The sequence below is a fragment of the Aythya marila genome (genome assembly GCF_965140915.1).
Source record: "Aythya marila genome assembly, chromosome: Z".
Taxonomy (NCBI): domain Eukaryota; kingdom Metazoa; phylum Chordata; class Aves; order Anseriformes; family Anatidae; genus Aythya; species Aythya marila.
In genome coordinates, this window is record NC_139080.1 from 87,468,254 (window position 1) to 87,488,037 (window position 19,784).

The following is a 19,784-nucleotide window of genomic DNA, read 5'->3' on the forward strand; positions in this document are numbered from 1 at the left end:
TTGTATTGTCACCATGCAAGAACTCAAAAGCCAACACTATTTTAACTACATAAAATGAATTCTTAAGTTCAGTTAGTGCTAGCAGAGCTGGTTAATTCAGAAAACAAGAACCCTCTCCTTGGTGAGAAAATACAATTACAGAGAGCTGTTGCTCAGCCATAAGTCTACCCTCCCCATTTACATAGCGTGCCTCTAACCCCAGAATTTGTTTTGATCTCAGGGGTGCATGGAGCAATGAGCTGTTTTACTGCTTCCAGCTTTCCCAAAACTTGAAGAATAGCAGAGTGAAGGTAGTGCCTGACAGGAATATCTGTCATCAAGGTGTCTGCAAGTGCAAAGGCATATATCTTTCTTGCATTCTGTTTCTGGAACTCGTTACCTTTTCCATCACCAAAGACTCAGCCTATACAGAAGGATGCACAGAACTTACTCCTGCAGCATGATGGCTTCAAGATCAGCCAGAGCCATACTTTGGTATTCTGGAATTCCTCCAGAAACCTGGGGACTTCCCAGAATGCCAAACTCATTTGAAAACCAATTTTTTTTCAGATTGAGTGCTTAGATGTGATGACAAACCTCTCTGCCAAGCTGCTGTTCTGACCTCTATATGCACGTTCACTGACAGCTTTGTAAAGTATTCTTTGATAAAGAGTGGCTTGCAGAGAACGGGTGTTCAAAGGTCTTACAACAGTCTTGGGAAAACTCTGAACAGCTGAAGGATGCTCTTTCCCAGAAGACTGACATGGCAAACAGGCATCACCCTAGCTTAGGAGAAGGAAGGAAGGAAGGTGAGGACAGGAGGTGACCTGCAGTGGGGTGGGTACAGCTTTACCTGCCAGGGTGTCCAGGGGGCTGAGGCTGTCTGCAGCATCATAGAACTCTTCCTCAGAGCTGGTGTCACCAAAGCCTGGGGGTGGCTCCAAAATGAGATCACTCGCTTCTGCTACCTGCTCTGCTTCACAGCGTGCCTCTTCTTGGGCTGACACATCTTTCCAAGGCCTTCTTCCAGGGCTGTGACTGATGTTGCTCTTCTCTACACTGCCTGCAGGGGATACGCTGCAACACAGGCTGTAATAGCCCATGGCATTTCTCTCAGATAGCTTGGTCCCTAGCACAGACACACCTATGTCCACTCCTCTCTCCTCCCAGGGGCTGTGCTCACATCCATGCTCCTCTGCTTCTGGTACCTGCAAGAAACAGAAGAAGTCCCTGCCTTTTGCCCTGCTGGAGCCTTCTGCAGCACAAACAGGAAAGAAACTCTCATCTGAGTTGTTCATTTCGTGTACAGTTGGTGTGTAGAAGTGGAAGAACTCTGGCCTGGAGGAAGAGCAAGCTTCCAACTCATCTTCCTCCAGTGCATCCATTGAGTCACTTGAGCCGCTTGTCTTAAACCCTCGGCTCTCTGTTTTGGCTGAATCTGAAGCCTCAGATGTACTGTCTGTTGTGTTGCCACCTGCATCGTGTTGATCACTTCCTCCAGCCTGGGGCTTTGTGCTGCTGTCCTTCTCTCGGCTGTGAAGCTCTCCCAGCTCCTTCTCGCACGCACGAGGGGTGCTGCCGTATGCTGTGGGCATGCCCAAGCAATGCTCTGAGGAGGAATCCAGTTCCCAGGAGTCTTCAGAATCACTGCAGGTTCGAGATTCGTATCCTGTGATTTAAACACATCTGTCAGCCTGTCCTTTGCAGTGGCAAAGAGGAACAACCAGAAAAGGGTTTACAAACTTGGTCACAGAGTAGGGATTCAAAGCCCAGAGAACTCTGCCTTCAGGTCCTCATCAGTAAACAATGTAAAGATGCAATCTGACCTGCAGGATCATAACCCATAAGTGGAGGCTTGGTCCTTCCTGCCTGCTTTGTCTGCTTTTACTGCAGCACAGTAACACCAAAGGGAGCTGCAGAAAAGCAGCCAGGCAACACGTTGCCTAAAGCCTCTGCCTGCAAACCCTATTAGACTGAAGTTATCCTTACAGGAGACAGGACAGCATGGCAAACAGACTCTCCTTCTCCTGGTCAGCAGATGCTGGCCAGAGGGTAAATTGTTCTGGAGGCTGGTAAAAGCACAAGTGCTCAGTAACAGGTTCAATAGCAGAAACCGCCTCCACTTCTTGGAAATAGATGATAATCATTGCTTCTTTCCCCCTGCCCAACATGTCTGGGGTTCAAGGAAAAATGGCAGTGACACTAAGGCTGATAGTCTCAACATTTTGTAGATGTCACTGTTCATTCCCAGGCTACTGTTCTAGCATGACACTGTTCTTAAGAGGGAATAACACCACCAATACTGCTGGATGACCCACCCACTTTCTCCCCATTCTTTGGCAAATTAACCTTCTTCAGCTGAGACACGGTGCGGTTGCTGTCTTTTCTCTCCCCAAGTAAATATGGAGGCATTCGCATCCACGAACAGTCTGTAGTAGCCAATGATGAGGCAAACAAGATCTTTTGCACTGTTTGATTCCAGCAGCAGAGTCAGCATCTTTTTTTTTTTTTTTCCAGTAAGGGAACAGAAAACAACAACGTTAGAACAGGCAAACATCACCTGTACCACAGTCTGCAGGAACATGCGGCACACTGAAAAGACATTTCTTCTCCCCCATATGGCCATAATTGTACAGCATTCTGTTTCTGTATGAAACACAGAGAAAGAAGAGAAATAATTTTTGTTGGGTTTTCTTTGATAGGTCTCGCTGATAAAGCACAGCAAGAATAGTAACTTTTCTTCACTCATTTGGTATTCTTCCTAGAATAGACTCAGAAGGAGAGCTCATAAGCCTTTTGTACTAATGATACCATCAGCTTAATGTCAGATTTAATTAAAAAAAAAAAAAAAAAAAAAAAAAGACAGTGTGCATGACTCCCCCCTTTTTCTCTGTCCCTGATGCAGTCACATGCTGGCTACCACAAGAGCACCACTTACCTTCAGATCCTGTAGGTAGATTTTTACCATGCTCACTTTCTCAGACTCCTCTGTAAGCTCCACCCTGCTGATGTTTGCAAACTCTGCCAGACTTGTTATGATGTTTAGCTTGCTATTGATAATCTGGCTCACCCCATACTTGGCACCCACCAGCAATGCAACGTATGATTCTCTGTCCTGTAGCTGTAGGGAGAGAGGTTGAATCTTTAGCTGAAATCTAAGCAGGAACCCATTTGCCTGTGCTGGGCAGGGACTCCTCAGCCACCCATTCTTTTGTGGTATCTTTTAACACTGGACTCCCTTTACAACTGGACTCTAGCCAGCTGCAAAGGGAGCCCCTTGTTACTTACAGGCCGTCAGGTCACCTGCTCCTGGCCGTTCTCTTCTCTGACTTGGGGACCGCAAGTTTCCCTGTGCCCCCAAGGCAGGTGGCCCCAGAGGTGCACCAGGCATCTAACAGATCCAAAGAGGTGGTCAGCAGCAGCTTGCTGTCAGAAGTGTCACCTGGCTGGCTGTGCCAGATAGACCTAGTAAGACCTACTGGAGCTGGCCAGAAACTTCAAGAAGGCGTTTTTTGGACCCACCTATACTGCTCAGCACTCCATGAACTGTTTGTGGTCCATCATTCATTACAGATCCACATGGGGAGAGGCAATTAGCCAAGAAACCTCTTGCCTGAACAGAATTCTTTTTTACAGAAAGGTTTAAGATTGGCCAAAATATTTTCATAACAGTTGTTTTTTGAAACATGCTCAGATCTTAATCTTTGAATACCTTTTGACATTCAAAACATGGACAGATTTCATCTGATGGGCCAGTCACAAACTTCAATTAGGAAACTATGCATAATTATCAGGTAACTGTTTTGTTATTGACTTCAGTGGAGCTATGCTGAGTTACCCTTGCAGACACCCTGGCCAATATTTACCAAGAGGTCCCAAGGAGGGGAAGAGTGGTATTATACTAGAGCTCATTGAAACAGCATCAGCAGAGCCAATATTACATTTTCTACAAGCATCAAAGCAAAGACATGGAAGAAGGCTCAGCTGCTAGTCTTATGTCAACAGTGTAGAACAATATTTAAATATTCTTGCTTTAGATAGGGTTTGCTTTGGTTTAGAGCTGATCTTGTTCACCGGTGGAAAAAAAGGGTAAAACTACTCCTTGTGTCCTGGATTTCCAGTTATTGTCCAAGTATACTGCATGGAAGATGCACAGAGGAGGCACTGAGACAGCATATCAAACCCCAGTTACATTGATAAATAGCACTCGTACCATCAGGGTGGCATTAAAGATCTTCCCATTGTACATCTTCAGGTCACTCAGGATTTGTAGGTAGTTCAGACGCACTTGGACTGCTGCGAGCATATGCTTCATTTTGCAAGACAAGAAACATTGTTTAGAAACATGACGGAGAATAAGATTCGTCAGCTAGCCTATTGGCTAGAAGACATTCTTTTCATACAGGACACAGTATTTGACCAACACATAAAGCTTGCTTTCCATATGCAATAAATCTGAATAGGACCATACTATATTACCACAATTACCATCTGACAACTGCACAAGCAAACTGCATCACAACACACTATATGGGGAAATTAGGGTGCATATGCTGCAGAGATTACAAAATGAAAATACAAGGGGAGAAAAAAAAAAAACACAACAAGCAGTCACATAGAGAAGAGACCCACACAGGAAAGACATGCCCTCTTTGGCCTTGAGAAATGCTTCCAGTATTCCAGGAGGCACCTCAAACCCAGGCCACGCATACTACCTTCTGCCGAGGGTCCAGCAGGATCTGGTTCCGCTTCATATGGTAGCTGATGGCTTTCTTGATATCCTTCCCTCTCATGTTTCGAAGCAGAGTTGGTGAGATGAAGTTTTCAATTCCCCAGTCTCTCCTGACAGAAAGACAGGAAGGGGAACAAAAGAGGTCCCAACTGTGCTGTCCCACAGCAACAAGAGAACATGCTGAATGGCAGCCAGCTGATGGGGCTGGAGGAACATGTGGTCTCATGTAAAACGCCTGTTTTTCCACTGTTACGCAGGTAACAATCTAAAAGGTCAGTAAGCATATTGGTCTTGTCTGTCCTTGCTACGCGCAGGATGAAAACTGTCTTTACTTCGGTTACAAGATTACCATGTTTCAACATCTCTGGTCCCCTACACCTAAAAATTTGGCACATCTGTTTTGCTGAAAGGTTTACTCAACTGAAGAATTAAATATCCATCAACTAAGAACGGCATACTTGTCTGTACTTGCTTCTCACTCTCCACTGACTGCATGTGGTCGAGTATGTCTGGCTGTACACAGGGAATTAGTGGCACTGTATAGGGTGGTTTTGGCTCTGTGGTGCAGTTACAGCACAAATGCCAGTTACTTAATGATTGACCCACGACAATTTCTTAAAGCAGGGCTGGTCTTCAGGGAAAGTTTGATTTAACATCACTGGCAGGCAGCACAGCACACCTGCTGGTTTTTCTGTAGTTTTCCGGATCTTATTATTTCGCATAAGGACTGAAATTAGGTATTTCTGGGAAAGTTCTGGTGGGTGAATGGATGTAAAGTACTGACTGTGAAAAGTTGGTGATTATTCTCTCTCCAAATTACAGCTTGTGTATTTCAGTATACTGGCAGAAGCAGCCTTAGTAAGCACAATTAAGCAGGAGATTTGCAATTTGATTTCCCTCCTGAACCAGAATCTCTGCCTGGTTAGGGAGATGCTCAGATGTTATCATACCCATACTATTTAGGCAACTCAGCAGGTTAAAGACAGGGAGGCTCAGGAAGCTAGCTACCTTGCGTTAAAACACCAGGCAAAATGAACGGAGTGTAGTCTCCTTGGGTCAGAAACAGTCTCCTAACCGGAACTAAACACTAGGCAAACATAGAGATGATGACACTATTTTTTCCAGGCTTACTCACAACGTAACACAGAAATTTTCGAACTTACTCAATGTATTTCAAGGATACTTTCTGTGGGTGAGCACAAGCATAGATTCTCTCTTGTATGTGTAGAGCAGCCAGACGTAACGCCACACTGCATTTCATTTCCACAGCAAACCTTTCCTGAAGCACATCGCTGCAGCTCTGGAACAAACTCAGCTCAGTTAGCATGATGTCACTATTACAAAGCTCAAAAAGAAGTCAGGATAAGACCTCCTATATGACTAGTATGGGCCAAATAGAGGAAGTCACCCAGCTCATTTCATTGTCATTCTGTTAAAAAGCCAAGCTCGCAAACTGATTTAAGAATTTACTGCAAGTTCAGTACAAATGCTTTATTCTTATATGCTCTGCATTTCATATTCACGTAACTGAACTGGCTTAAAGCATGCTTCAGCATCAAGAAGAAATGAGTACTGGATGGGAAAAGATCCAGAATTATGAAATGCCTCAATTTCACCTGCAGGTAAAGATATTCAAAGGCAACTGGGTCTTCCTGCAGGAGGTCTAAGGGATCCTTTGGGACAAAGCAAATTCTGAAGAGGCACCGGTAGTCGTGGGATTCTCTTTTTTGGACCACCTGCAATGGACAAACAGCATCATGCCAGAACAACTGGTGCAGTCCCTCCATACATGCATACTGAGCACCTGGCTCATATGAACTCACAGAAATCATTCAAAGCACTGGCAAGTGGGATGGCTGCAGATCAGCCACTGTCCTTAGCAAACACAGGGAGATGCTTCTGTATTTATATCTTAGATTCTTTTTCTGGTTTTCGCTTCTTCCTGTGGTAGTGCCCAAACAGCATTTGATAGAACTTTATTAGTATCTACTGATCTCATATTTGTAGCATAAGCATGACAGAGGTTTCAAGGCCATATGAAAATTGCAAAGGGGCAGGTTTCTCTGCTTTAAAGTTTAGTCTTCAGATACAGCAGCCCAAAGCAGACACTTGGATCATCATCATAATTTCACTACAATGTAAAATCCCTGGGTTATATATTAGCATATTTAATTCTGGGCAAATCCAGTAAAAGTTAATCAACAAAATCTACACAGAAATTCTCAGACACATGCTTAAGGGATAGATGGTATTAGCTACCAAACCTCTCTGCATTACAGTGGATCACCAACCAGCAAAGCGTCATGTTCATACTGTTGACTCACAAGTAGACTCATTCTCCCACATAAGATTAGCTCAGAATTACTAACAGAGCTAGCAACATATTTGTTTCCTTGCTAGGAGCTTGATCAAAGTTGTTGTTTGGCTGGGTTAACTCTCTTTGACTATCAAGGAAACTGCAAATGGCTCAATACACAGCTATTTTAAGACAATTTCAACTGATCCTCTGTGTTGATGGGCCTGTCTGATAGGTGGCACAAAACATACTTGTTCCCTGATTGCTCTATGTAATCCAAGCCCTATCAGCCTGTGGGTATTGCTTTGCAAGTTCTCTAAAGGGAGCAAGGCACTTCTGAAAGCTCTGTTTCTCAGGGGGCTCTGGCTAATGCAGTGGTAACACATGCAAAAAGCAGAGAGAAGAGGGAAGCATCTCTCTCTGGAGATGGGGCAAAGCCCATTCTCTTGTGACACCTGCGGAGTTGGGCCTTCTCTGCACCTCACTAGCTACAACTCACTGGTATCAGTGCCCCCTAGCACGGCTGTGGGGCCACGCAAGGGGTTCTCCACACCTGCTCAATGAGCTCCTCCTCATGCAGCAAGTGGACCTTTGCTGCATTGTACTGCTCCTCCAGGGTGAGGGCGAAGTGTGCAATGCTCCGGATAGAGAGCTTCTCCTTCAAGGTGAGAACAATATCCTGGGAAGGGAAGGCACATGGATGGTCAAATAATTATAGTTGTTGATCAATACTAACACACTCAGGGTAGATGATTCCAGTCAGCCTCTGGAAGCTGTGTGGGAAAGCAATGAAAAGGCAGCGGCCAAACCCAAGAGTCTCCACAGCCAAGAACAAGCTTGCTGCAGCAACACAGCAGCAGATTTTTTAGTGGTGTTTCACAGTAAACCAGTGCCTTCCTTTCTTCACTGACAACTTCTGAACACAATGATCTAGACCACAGAGGTCTCAAGGTTAGAGAAAGCCTGTAAGTTCATCAGAAGTGGAGGTACAGATGATGACAGACTCTCTGTGATGCCACACGCAAGCTTGGTGGTTAGCTGCTGTGCTATCTCAGCAGGACAGCCAAGCAACGAAAGCGTACATCGGCCAGGCAGGACAGTGTTCAGTGCCACCCATGTCCACTGATGCTATCCAGCGGGCAATGAAGGGAGCCAAAGGAACTGCAGGGGAAGCATGGGAAGAACAGATGAAGGCAGGAAAACACATTATTTTTAGTAGGTCAGGAGGTCAAGGGAGGGAAACTGCAGCTTGCTAAGAGTGCAATAAGATGCAAATCTTCAAGATGTGGTAGACATCAAATTAATTTCCTAGAATTGCATTGCCTGGGCTGCTTCATGTCCAAAGTTTTTGCATTACAGTTTTTAAGTTTGGTGGTTTTGAACACTTTGTCACCTTCAGTTCAATTGTTTGCTGTTAACCATTCTAGCTTTCTAGAACTCTACAATACTTTTTGAAGAAAGTGAAAAGAATTGGTGAAAAACATTTTTCTCCACCAAACCCCAAGAATTTGAAACCATAATCATTAGTGAAAATCTTACCAAATTTGATGTAATATTTCAGTTATATGAAGAGTTCTGTTGGAATACTAAGCATCATGGAAATAAATGGGTTTTTGGCAAACAGAAAACATTATGAAAGGCTTGACTAAGTACAAACTGAAACAGAACTCCTTCAATGCATTCAGTTCTCATGGGGTGAGCATAAATATTTGACTTGTATCAGTTTTATGCAAGGATCTCTAACACAACAAAGGAACTTTAGAAAACAATTATTTCAGGAAGTATTTTACACATTTGAGTGTTACTGTGAGGATGCTGGTGCGGGTTTCACTCAACTCCGGTACAAAAAAGGTTGTTCCAGGTTAGAGGTGAGAAACTCAAGTCAAACATGAGGAGCTAATCCATCTTTTAGAAATAAATCCCTTGCAGGTGTACATTCAAATCCTTTTTCAACTCATGCCCCACCTCCTCACTGCCTCCTTGTTTTATTACACTTTTTTCTTTTTATTTGCTCAGCAAATGATTCTCACAAGGTTTGCAGGGACTTCACTGCATGAGTAGACCACAACAGTTTTGTGAAGTTGGGATGAAGCAGACAATAAAATTCTTCTTCAAGAAAATTTTCTTTGCATTACAAATAAATTCTCCTTGCTTTGCCCTGAATATTCTTCCAGCCCAATTATCTCTAGTCTGGTCATCACATATCTTTCCACAGTGACTGCACTGCTGCAGGATAATACTTAACACTTAAAAGAAATTACGGCCTGCTATCAATGTCAACGAGCCAAGTTCATTAACTCCAACAGAAACAGTGAGCAACACTGCAGATCAGGCCAGAAAAAAAAATCAGTTTTTAGGCCTCAATCTAAATAAGACAATTATGGAAAGTGTTGTATTAATGGCTTTAGAATCTGGTGCCTTGTACTTTGAAGAGAATAATGGTTAACTCATCTGTGATGCTTCCAAGCACAACTAATCCTAGGGAGGTGGTGCTGCTTTTCATCTCAAGGGGTTCGTTGGTTTTCAAGTCCCTGCAGGGAAGATGTTTTCACCAATGCAGAAATGAGGCTGCAACATGGACGTGGGCTTCAAATAACAAGGCAAAAGTGCACTTGCTGAGCTCACACAATACCCACACCTGGACTCCACTCTCCACGTCCCAGACCAGGAAACTTTTTCTCCTTCTCAGGTATGCACATCATCAGTGCTGTATTAAACAACCTTCTCCTCTGCATTTGGTCATGTGGCTTCCTAGGAAAGCAAAGTTTGTGTGGACGGCTGGTGATCTGTCAGTCCTCCAAGCAAGCTGTCTTCTTGCACAACTTCAACCACACTTAACAAAGTTGTAGTGGTCTCCTAGCCAAGCTCCTGTAAGTTCTGTGAAAACCAGTTGCTGAGAAGAAAAAGAACCAAAGTAACGCTTCCCCTTCAGGAAGGACAAGGAAAATCCAGCTTGATCAGCAGCAGTTGACAATCCAATTGGCACCAGCTGGCCAGTGCAACTAAGAGGTTGCAAGTTCCGCTACACGCACTGTTGCAACTGGACTGAATAGAGGTGGTGGGAATGAAGACAGATAACCAAGTTACCTTTACAGTAGTGCTTGTCTCAAACCTGAAAGCTTTTGTCTGCCCATTTTCCAAGTATACCTTGAGAACGTTTGGCATACAAAGAAGAGAATTCCCCTGCAGAACATCAACAAAAAAGAAAACACTAATTAATCATTAGACATTATGCCTCTGGGCACCAGGCTGCTCTGCCTGACACAATACATCCTAGTATAAACCATAGAATGGTCTGGGTTGAAAGAGACCTTTATAGACCACCTAGATCCAATCCATCTGCCACAGGGAGGGGCACCTTCTGCTAGATCAGGTTGCTCAAAGCCCCATCCAAGCCGGCCCTGAACATCTCCAGGGACGGGGCTTCCACAACTTCTCTGGGTAACCTGTTTCAGTGCCTCACTGCCCTCACAGCAGAAAATTTTTTCCTTACGTCTAATCTAAATCAACCCTCTTTTAGTTTAAAACTGTTACCCCCTTGTCTTATTACTACAGGCCTTGGTAAAAAGCCTCTCTTTATCTTTCTTATAAACCCCCATTGAAAATATTGAAAGGCTGCAATAAGGTCTCCTAAGATCCTTCTCCACACTGAACAACCCTCTCAGCTTTTCTTCACACGAGAGGTGTTCCAGCCCTCTGATCATTTTTGTGACCCTCCACTGGACCTACGTTAGCAGGTCTGTGTCTTGCTTCCTGGGCTGAACACAGCACTCCAGGCAGAGTCTCATGAGACCATTGAAGAGGGTGAGAATCACCTCCCTCGATGCCATGCTTCTGTTTATGTAGGTGTGCTGGGTCTGGCTGGGATGCAGCTACCTTTCCTGCAGCAAACCACACAGTGCTGTGCTCTGCACATGCAGTTAGAACAGCGTTGGTATCACACTAGTGTTTTTTCTACTGCTGAGCAGTGCTGGCTGGACTCCCTCCAAACCCCACAGAGCCACCCTGCTGGGGGTGGGCAAGAGGTGGGAAGGGACACCACCAGGGCAGCTGACCTAAACAAAAGGGATATTCCATACCATACAGTGTCACACTCAGCAATAAAAGGTAGGGAAGGGGAACGAGATGGGGGGATCTCATTATGAAGACATCTCTCCTTGCAAACAACTGTTACGCTTATTAGGGCCCTGCATCACAGTCTGTGACCGAACATCGCTTACTGATGGAAAGTAGATTTTTTTTTCTTCTCTCTCTGCTTCCACACAGCCTTTGCTTGTTTTTTCCCCTCTTCCTTTTCCTTTTAATTAAATTATCCTTATCTCAACCTGTGACTTGTTTTTCTTTTTTCTTTCCAGCATACCTTCTTCTTGCTTTTCTTTTGAGTTATGGTGGATTTGGGCTGCCCAGACAGGTAAAACCACCAGAGTGGATATTAGTATATGACTAGATTTTTGCAGGCACACACTGCCAGCTCATATATAATTTTTCATCCACTAATATCCTCATATACTTCTCCATAGGGCTGCATTCATCATCCAGTCTGTTCTGATTGGTGATTGCCCCAATTCAGGTGCAGCACCTTGCACTTGGCCCTTCTGAACTTCATGAGGTTCACATGGCTCCACTCCTCAAGCCTATCAAATGAAAATCTTTCTCTACTTTTACAACTGTCTTTTATGGCACCACTTATTCTGTAAGTATGTTCCCAGGACAGAGCAAGGGAAGGAGAGCCTAACAAATACCTTTGCCAGGTATCTCTGGCTAGTTCAACAGCTGCACATGGCCCAGATATGCCCACTGTCTGGTTCCCACATAGCATAGGAAGACCTGACAGATACAGAAAAGCTGAGAGCTATCCTCCCGCCTTATCAGAGAAGGAGAAATGGCTGTCAGAAAAGACATCTTCCTGTTACTGGGCACTAACCTCCCACTCTGACACTTTCCTCCCACTGGCAGCAGCCATGCCTTCAGCTCGAGACATACTTAAATCATCCATGCTACCAAAAAAGCACCTCCCTTGAATGCTCTGTGAAAGAACTGGGAACATATTATATTCTTTCTGGAGCTGTCTAGAGTTCTTCCTTTAGTAGAGGTTATTTGCACCTTCCTTCTTGTTTTTAGCCTTGTTCTTGTTCTTCCGTCCTGAGAAAGCTTACTCCTCCATCCTTGGACTTGACATTCAGCACATCTTTATGTTCTCGAAGCAGCATATTCCTCCAATTTTAAAGCAGTTCATTCTACTTCTCACGACATTCCCAAGGTTGAAAATGGCATTTTGAAGATGACCTCTCTTATGTTTCATTTGCTGTGCAACACCTTATAAATCTCACAACCTTAATTGCTTTTGATAGTGAGTCCATATGCCATGTAAGTACCACAAGTAAGAATATAAAGACACTTCTGAATTTTGTTCCTTGTTTCTCCACTGCCTGTTTTGTTCGGTTCAAACAACTTACAGTCACCACTGAGAAAAATGAGCAAACATTGCCACTGCTCCTGAGCACAAGCTCTAACTCTTTCATGCTAAGTAACATGAACACATCACATTTTTGACAGCCTTTGCTTCCTCCAACAATTTCAGAAAAGTTGTGCTGGTTTACACCTAATCCAATATTTTTCTAGTAGCTCCACATATTGTCATATGAATATCACCTTGTGCAGCCAGAACTTGAAATCTATATATAAATTCTCATCTACAATTTAAGTATCATCACTTTCCTGGTCAGATCCAATTAGCTGACCAGAATATCCAGATGGGATTTCTCTCCTTTCATGCAGGCTCTGATAGACTACTACAAATTCATTCTGAAAGCCTCACCTATTGCTTAAGCCTGTACCCCTTATGTTTTGTCTGGTACAAGCTTGATTTACTCCAGATTACAGCTAGGCCCACAGGTTCTAGTAATGCATTGACTGATGCTGACTTCATGATCCTGAGGGACCTGACTCTTGCATATCATTCAGCTGTATGGAAATACGTACTGCGCTCGTAACATAAAATGGAGGCTGGGTAGTGCTGAGGCTCATCAACAATTTATGTTTCTAAACATAATTGTTATGTTTCAGGTTTCAACTGCAAAAGGCAGCTTCTGGGTTCCTTCCAATTGCCATAGAGATAATTTAGTCATCAGCATTAATGCTCCATTAAGATCATAAGAGTGGTGTATTTACTGAAACAGGAGTCTGCAGTTTTTCAGGGCCACGATACATTTGGCCAGGGCCAGGAGGAGATAACCCAGGTACTTTGGCAGAAAAAGAACCAGCACTGACAGCAGGATTCACCTCTTATCTTTAGGGTTAGGATTTGTCATGCCCAAACTTTAGTCTAGGTTTACTACGGAGAGAATGGCAATTCAAGAGATGACTAGTACATCCCTTGGTGGCAGTGTCACAGCTGTCTAATGCTTGCATAAAGTTTACTTAAACTTTAAGTGGCAAAAGGATAGAAGTAGCACATGCAGATATTTTTCATTAGCCCTAATAAGAAAATGAAAGATAAAGCCTTCTGGAGATGCCAGCACTTCACCGAGGAGCACAGGAAACAAGATGGGACCAAATGCCTGGATGAAAATCCAAGTCAGACAAGCACAGTGAAGGTACAGCCACTCTGTGGGTCCTGGCCATGTTGACCCAGCCCAGCATGGGACCCATTTCTTCTCAGCACACAGTGCTCACAGTGCCCGTGTGCAGCCATACCCCACTGACCTGTGTGTGTCCATTCACCAGCACTTCCTCTGCAAAACGTACTTTCACAGGGTTTGTTTTCAGCCTTGCCCTCTTCTCTGCAGTGAGGAACGATGACTTAGGCCCACCCTGAAAAGATAACAGCACTCAGTTGGCAGCTTGGCCTGTTGTACCTATGCACAGAAGGAGCAGCCCACAGTATAGTCATGGGTGCAATCACAGCCAATGCTGCTTCCACCACACCACCTCGCACCTACAGAAGCGGGAGACGTTAGGAGCCTCTCATCTTCCTGCACAATCCAGGCATGCTGCAGGATTTCAGACCTATCTGGGCAGTCACTGAGCCCAAACCCAGCTGCCCAATAACAAGTGGACAAACATGCAACACATACTGTGCACAACCAATTTCGCTACATATTTGTACAGTTACTGTGTTTAAGCATCTGCCCAGCTCTTGCAACGAAACCAGGATCCTGCAGAAAACCTGTTAACCCAACAGCTGGCTTGTGATGGGTATCAACACAGGATACCATAAACTGTCACACACAGAGTGCCTGAAGTCATAGACAAAAACTCTTCTATCAGCATATCACATGAACACAGCAGTGTATGTAGCACTGATGCAATTTCTAGAGCATACTGACCTATTGCAAGTGTTTTAAGAAAACTGCAAGGCTAAAAAGACAACTTGATGTCATCGTGCTGCTGTCACATAACCACAATTTCACCATGACACTTTCACAAGAGATAACATGAGCTTAGGAACCGGAACCACTAGGTTTTTGTACCAATAGGTCCCTCCTCTTGTAAACCATGATATTCCCTACAGAGATGCCAACAGGTGATCAGAGACAGCATCTCTTAGTATCCACCCAAACAGCTTCCAGGTGGAGCACTTATCACAGTCTCAGCAGAGGCACAAATGCCTCCCAGCCTGCCACAGAATCATCTTATTCCAAGCGCATTTGGCAAGGACAGGGGAAGAGAGGTGGGCAGGAGTCTCTGTGCCCTGCCAGCAAGTCCTTCTAGAGACTGCCAGGGCACAGAGAGCATCATGCCCATCAGCTACTCCCAGGAAAGCCTGGACCATCCTGTCTGGCATGGCCAGAGCAGCCACGTCAGAGGGTCTGATAGCCATCAGTGGGAGTTGTTACCTCTCAGCTCTAAGCACAGCTGCCTTCAGAGTGGGGCAAGAGCCAACCCCAAACCCAAGAGATAAGCTGTGGCTGTACTTGGAGGTGTCCTTAAAGTGACCTGCAAAGGAAAAGACAAAAATGGATTTGTGTCCCATTTGCTTCCAAAGCAATGCATAAAGGCCTGTGAAGGGTTTTTCCAAATCTCATAAAGGGTTTTTCTAATCTCTTTTTCTCTGAAAAGCAGTTGCATTTCCCCTTGCTGGCTGACATTCAAGTCTTGTACATCTCTCATTTATCTTTTATCTCCAAAGCTAGACCAAGCATTGGCAAGACTTACTGATGTACTGGACATGGGAAATCAAATTAATAAAAGACAGGAAGCCACCACTCATGGGATTTGCCTAACACTTTTCTGTTACTTTGGCTTTGTGCACATCTGTTCAATGCCAACACCTAGGAGACTTTGTGCAGGAAAAAGGTATTTAGGAGGCTTTGTCTTTAGTGCATTTTCACTGAACTGTCAAGAAACCTCATTAACCTTAAGCCTGAGAGCTCCAGCAACAATTCTGAAGGAAACCAAACATTTGTCTTTTTTCAAAGAACAGAGCTAAATTTAAAAGTCCAAACAATCAAACGAAAATAACTTCCCAAAATGCTTTGCTAGAGGGAAAAAAAATTATCTCCTACAGGCCGCTGTCATACATCAAAAGAAGCCAAAAAGCACACAAACCCAATTTTGTCCTTGCTTTGCAGCTCAGCTTTTACCCACTTTGAAATCTATGTTGGCACACAATTTATGCTGGCAGTACACCCCTGCTGGTGATTTTTACACTGTAGGAATGGGCAACCAGCACTAAAGTTTGTACTAAAACTTGGCTTCTCTTCCCAAAGTAGGATCAACACCCAGGTCCCAGACCTTCCTAGAGATAGATCAGGGAAGCACAACCCAGCCGGCACAAGCAGGCTTGCTTGCTCAGGAGAGAGATGGAAGAGTAAAGAGCAGGGGAGGAATTTATAGGCCAGCCCTTTGCTCAGCTCAGTCACAGGGCCTGCTGAACTATCAAGGGGAAATCCTCAGGTGATTAGTACTGAATCCTCAGGTGATTCAGTACTGAATAGGCAGGCAGAGCCCAGAGAAAAAGGGATAAACGTTTTCCCACAGTCAGAAGGAGTGCTAGAAAGCACCCGAGGCTTGAGAAAAACTCAAGAGCTTTAAAGGAGCACTGAGGGTGAGGGCAGGGTGGTGGTGGGGGATTCCACAGCCTCAGCATTTGCCTTACAAGTCCTGGAGTGTAGAAGGCTTCCTGACCCCTCTGGGGCCAAGACAGCTGTGGCACGTGGGTAGCACCCATGCTGCTCCTGGCAGGCTGGCACGAGACATGGCATGCTGGGTGAGATGCCTGTGGCCTTGGGGGAGGCCTCCCCATGGCCACGCCCTCCTGGCTCACAGGCGGCTGATGCAGAACCATGGCCAGGCACCTCCTGAGCCCTTCTCAGGATGCCTCTAGCTCCAAATCACTCACTGAGCCCCCCGCATGGGGCAGATTCTGTGGGGGCTCTTGCCCCCTGACCAGGGGAGCTGTGAGGCATTACCACTGATTATCGCTAGAAGCTCTTCAAAAGGCACAGGTGTGCACAGTAGTTCCTTGCAGCTCCCTCACAGCTTCGGCCAAGCCCATGCATCCTGCAAGCCACCCCATCTGCCCCACCTTCCCAGGGCTGCCCAGGATGGGAAGCACAGCTGCTGAGAGTGCTCGAGAAGCCATTTACCGACGTGCTGCGCAGGACGGTTAGGAAGAGCTCGTCACCAGCCTCCCTGTAACAGAGACAGATGCAATCAGCCAGGGTCAGCAGCTGCTCGTACCGTTGTAAACCCTGGTGAAAGTGGGTTCCCACACTTCCACTCTTTGCCCCCGTCCCCTTGTCCGGACAGGGTGAACAGGACCATACCTGATCATGTCAGCCACCCGTTCAATGGACATGTCCTCTACCATGGTGGAGTTTATCCGGAGGAGCTGGTCACCTGGCAGCAGCTTCCCATCAGCAGTGCTCCCTGTGGACAATTGGCACATTGTTAGTCATGGACTGGCAGACCTCCTTCCCGGGGGATGCACACTGAGCTCTCCTCTTCCCACCCACCACCCGCTTGCCTCAGCAACTCCCTCTGTGTGGCAAAATAAAAAGGGGCCAAGAGGCCTGGGGCCCTGATGTGAGCTGGTACACTCAGCCTGTATTCACACCACCTAGCCTGGGCTGCTCTCTGGTCACCAAACCTCTTAGCAACCCTCTTGTGCGTGCCTTGTCCATTGTCACAGTGCATTATATAGCACTCACAGGCACTGTGTGCCTTGGGCATAGTGGGGATGTTCATAGGATCTTGGGAGGCCACAGGATGACTGAGAGGGATCACCAGACTGCCCGCTACACCTCTCCCTGGGAGAGAGAGGCTACGCTCCTGGCATAATGATGGCCCTTGGCCACCCAGGAGAGCATGGAGGTCTTTTCAACCACACTGGTTGCTGGGAAGACCCACAAAGAGGTTTTCTGAAGACTAACAGCCACAGGACCCAAGAGGCTACAGAGCAGGCAGACTTCTGGTCTGAAGAACAGAATTGTGCAGGCAGCCCCTGGCTCCATTACCACAAGCCTACTGGTCAAGGTATTTTATTTCTCAACCAGACAGGTTTGCCCACATAGCACACTAGCACCCAGCACCCTGGCACACAGAAAAACACAGAACACAAAGACAAAGGGTTGGAATTAAACACAGGACTTTTAGCCATGGCCAAGACTTAAAAGGACAAGTTTCTCTGTGTCTGTTTTATTAAAACACTGATGCTTTCAGATTAGGAAAAAAGAAGAGCCTAACAAAAACCACTCCATCTACACTTTTTACCCTTGAATATTCAGCTAATTTAGTCACAGGTTTCACATGGGGGGATGTCACAACCTACATAGCCTGCTGGAGTCAGAGCCCAGACCACTCTTCAGCTACCTTTCCCACACCATCTACCTGTCCAGCTTGGGCAGTTTTTCCTCTGGCTGTCAGACTGTTACCAATGGGGGTACAAAGCAAGATTTTTGTGTATCTATTAGGAAAAACAAACAAACAAACAAACAACAAAAAACACCTTAGAAGCAGAGTTATGTCCCTTCTTATGGGGAAGAGTTGATTTGCTTGACCTAAGCAGAACTCCAGCTAGACTGCCTGTATCTAGCAGTGATCCTCTCTTTATTACAGGGCATTAAGCCCAGACAGCATTTTCGACAACAGGATCTCACTGCAGAGTAAGAACTGTAAGATTAGATAAAATTCTTCCTTGGCATTTCAAATTCAACTCCAAAAAGAACTTTTCTTTCAAACAGCTTTTTGTGTCTCTCAAGATCAGCTGTGTCTGAGTGCAACCAAACAATTCATGGTGAAGCTGGCACTGTTTTAGATTTCCTCTGTGCTGTGAGAAATCAGACAGATGTTCAAGCACTCTGCATGTCACGGGCACACAGGCTTTCTCTCTTCAGAGATCAAGGTTCACGTGCTAACCATAGGCATCTGGCAGAAGTTTATCACAAAGGCTATTTGGGACAGCTCAGGCTTCTCACACATATGCTTGTAGGGAGAAGAAAATGGTGCTTACCTGCAGTGACAGATGCAATTGTAAGAGGAAGGTTTGGGCAAATCTCAAAGCCATAGTGATGGAGGACCAAGTCTTTGTACACCGTGACAGTGAGCCTGACATGGCTGGCAGGCTGGCCTCTGCCATCCGTGGTGGCATTTGTCACAGGCAGTCTGCCACTGTGAGACAAGAAATTGGTGATTAATTAAGATATAGTCAGAAAAAATGTTATCAAAGGGGCTTAGATTCCACAACCCCCCGATTTCAATGGGCTGCACAAATATACATAGAGGTCAGAACTCTTTTGGGTACCCATGGGAGTCTCCATGGTGGGCAGGCCAGCAGTGCTCCCCTGGGCTCCAGGGAAGTGTGAAGATAACAGGCCAGCAGTACCAGGCAGTTGCAGCCACAACTCTTTCAGCCACCTCAGTCCAGTGGTTGCACGGAAGGAGAAATCCAGGTGAGCCCCACAGCAAGCCCTGACCTCCATGGGTCCAAGCAACACCTTCACCCAGCAATGTGGTGAGAGAATTTGCAGCTCTCAGCTCCTGCCAGGATTCCATCCAGTTTAATTTTGATTCACAGACCTTAGAAAAGCAAAGCAGATACGGGCCACGATCTCTTGCAAATGCAACACTGCCTTGTCCTTAAGACCTGGGCCAATGGCAAGACACAAGAGTTCCAAGCCCATCTTCAAGAGAAGCACATTTCACATTGAACAGTATTGTGTTTCTGTAGGTATGGTTCACAAAATAGGAATGGGTGAAAGAAGGAACATTTGGCCCACTTGAAAATGAGGGAGATGCTTGAAAACACTGCTTATTTCTATGGAATGCAGTATGCATATTTTGAAGGAACTGTAACACTGAGCGAGAACTGCGACCTATGACTCTCCACGTTCACTGGAAACAAGCTTGTGCTGTCTCTGATCAAAGCTGATCAACAAATATAATGTTTACCTGGACGCACCATCCCGGGAGCGATGAAGCCATTTCGCTACCATTTGCTCTATTCGACATGCTTTACGTGTCTGGATTAAGTTAGTCTCCAAATCTTCCATTTATCTGAAAGTGACAGAAATCACAGGAAAAAAAAATCATAAAAGATAGAAAAGTCTGAACAGTGCCTAGAAGATTTAACACCACCAACTCACAACTCCTGTTTCCCGTGCCTGCACTTTTGTTTTGTCCAGAGTGGTGGTTATACTGCATTAAATTCTCATAGCAGAGAACAACCTAGTAGTCTCTGCAGTCCTTTCTCAAGGTATCTGGATCCTGCAATTTGTTCTCTCAGAAAGGGAAAACTGAGCTTTCTTATGACTATGGGAAATGCCTGGGATCTCC

At 45.3% G+C, this 19,784-nt stretch overlaps 1 protein-coding gene across 6 annotated transcripts in view; it reads right to left on the minus strand.

Moving 5' to 3' along the window:
• LOC309890318 (FERM and PDZ domain-containing protein 1-like) overlaps positions 1-19,784 on the minus strand; it is a gene marked incomplete at its 3' end in the record, with an annotated part of 43,239 nt that overhangs the window by 4,947 nt on the left and 18,508 nt on the right. For 5 of the 6 annotated variants that reach the window (XM_082784041.1, XM_082784039.1, XM_082784038.1 and 2 more), the window contains exons 3-15: positions 19,401-19,505; positions 18,463-18,620; positions 16,778-16,880; positions 16,598-16,643; positions 13,713-13,820; positions 7,561-7,686; positions 6,328-6,447; positions 5,875-6,011; positions 4,695-4,821; positions 4,193-4,288; positions 2,918-3,100; positions 2,329-2,476; positions 833-1,648 (exon numbers count right to left, since the gene is read on the minus strand). In XM_082784041.1, coding sequence (XP_082640167.1) covers positions 833-1,648; positions 2,329-2,476; positions 2,918-3,100; positions 4,193-4,288; positions 4,695-4,821; positions 5,875-6,011; positions 6,328-6,447; positions 7,561-7,686; positions 13,713-13,820; positions 16,598-16,643; positions 16,778-16,880; positions 18,463-18,620; positions 19,401-19,501 — 2,269 coding nt within the window. In that variant the 5' untranslated portion in view covers positions 19,502-19,505. Of the gene's footprint in view, positions 1-832; positions 1,649-2,328; positions 2,477-2,539; positions 2,626-2,917; positions 3,101-4,192; positions 4,289-4,694; positions 4,822-5,874; positions 6,012-6,327; positions 6,448-7,560; positions 7,687-13,712; positions 13,821-16,597; positions 16,644-16,777; positions 16,881-18,462; positions 18,621-19,400; positions 19,506-19,784 lie in introns of those variants that run through there. The other variant, XM_082784042.1, reaches the window with a different exon arrangement.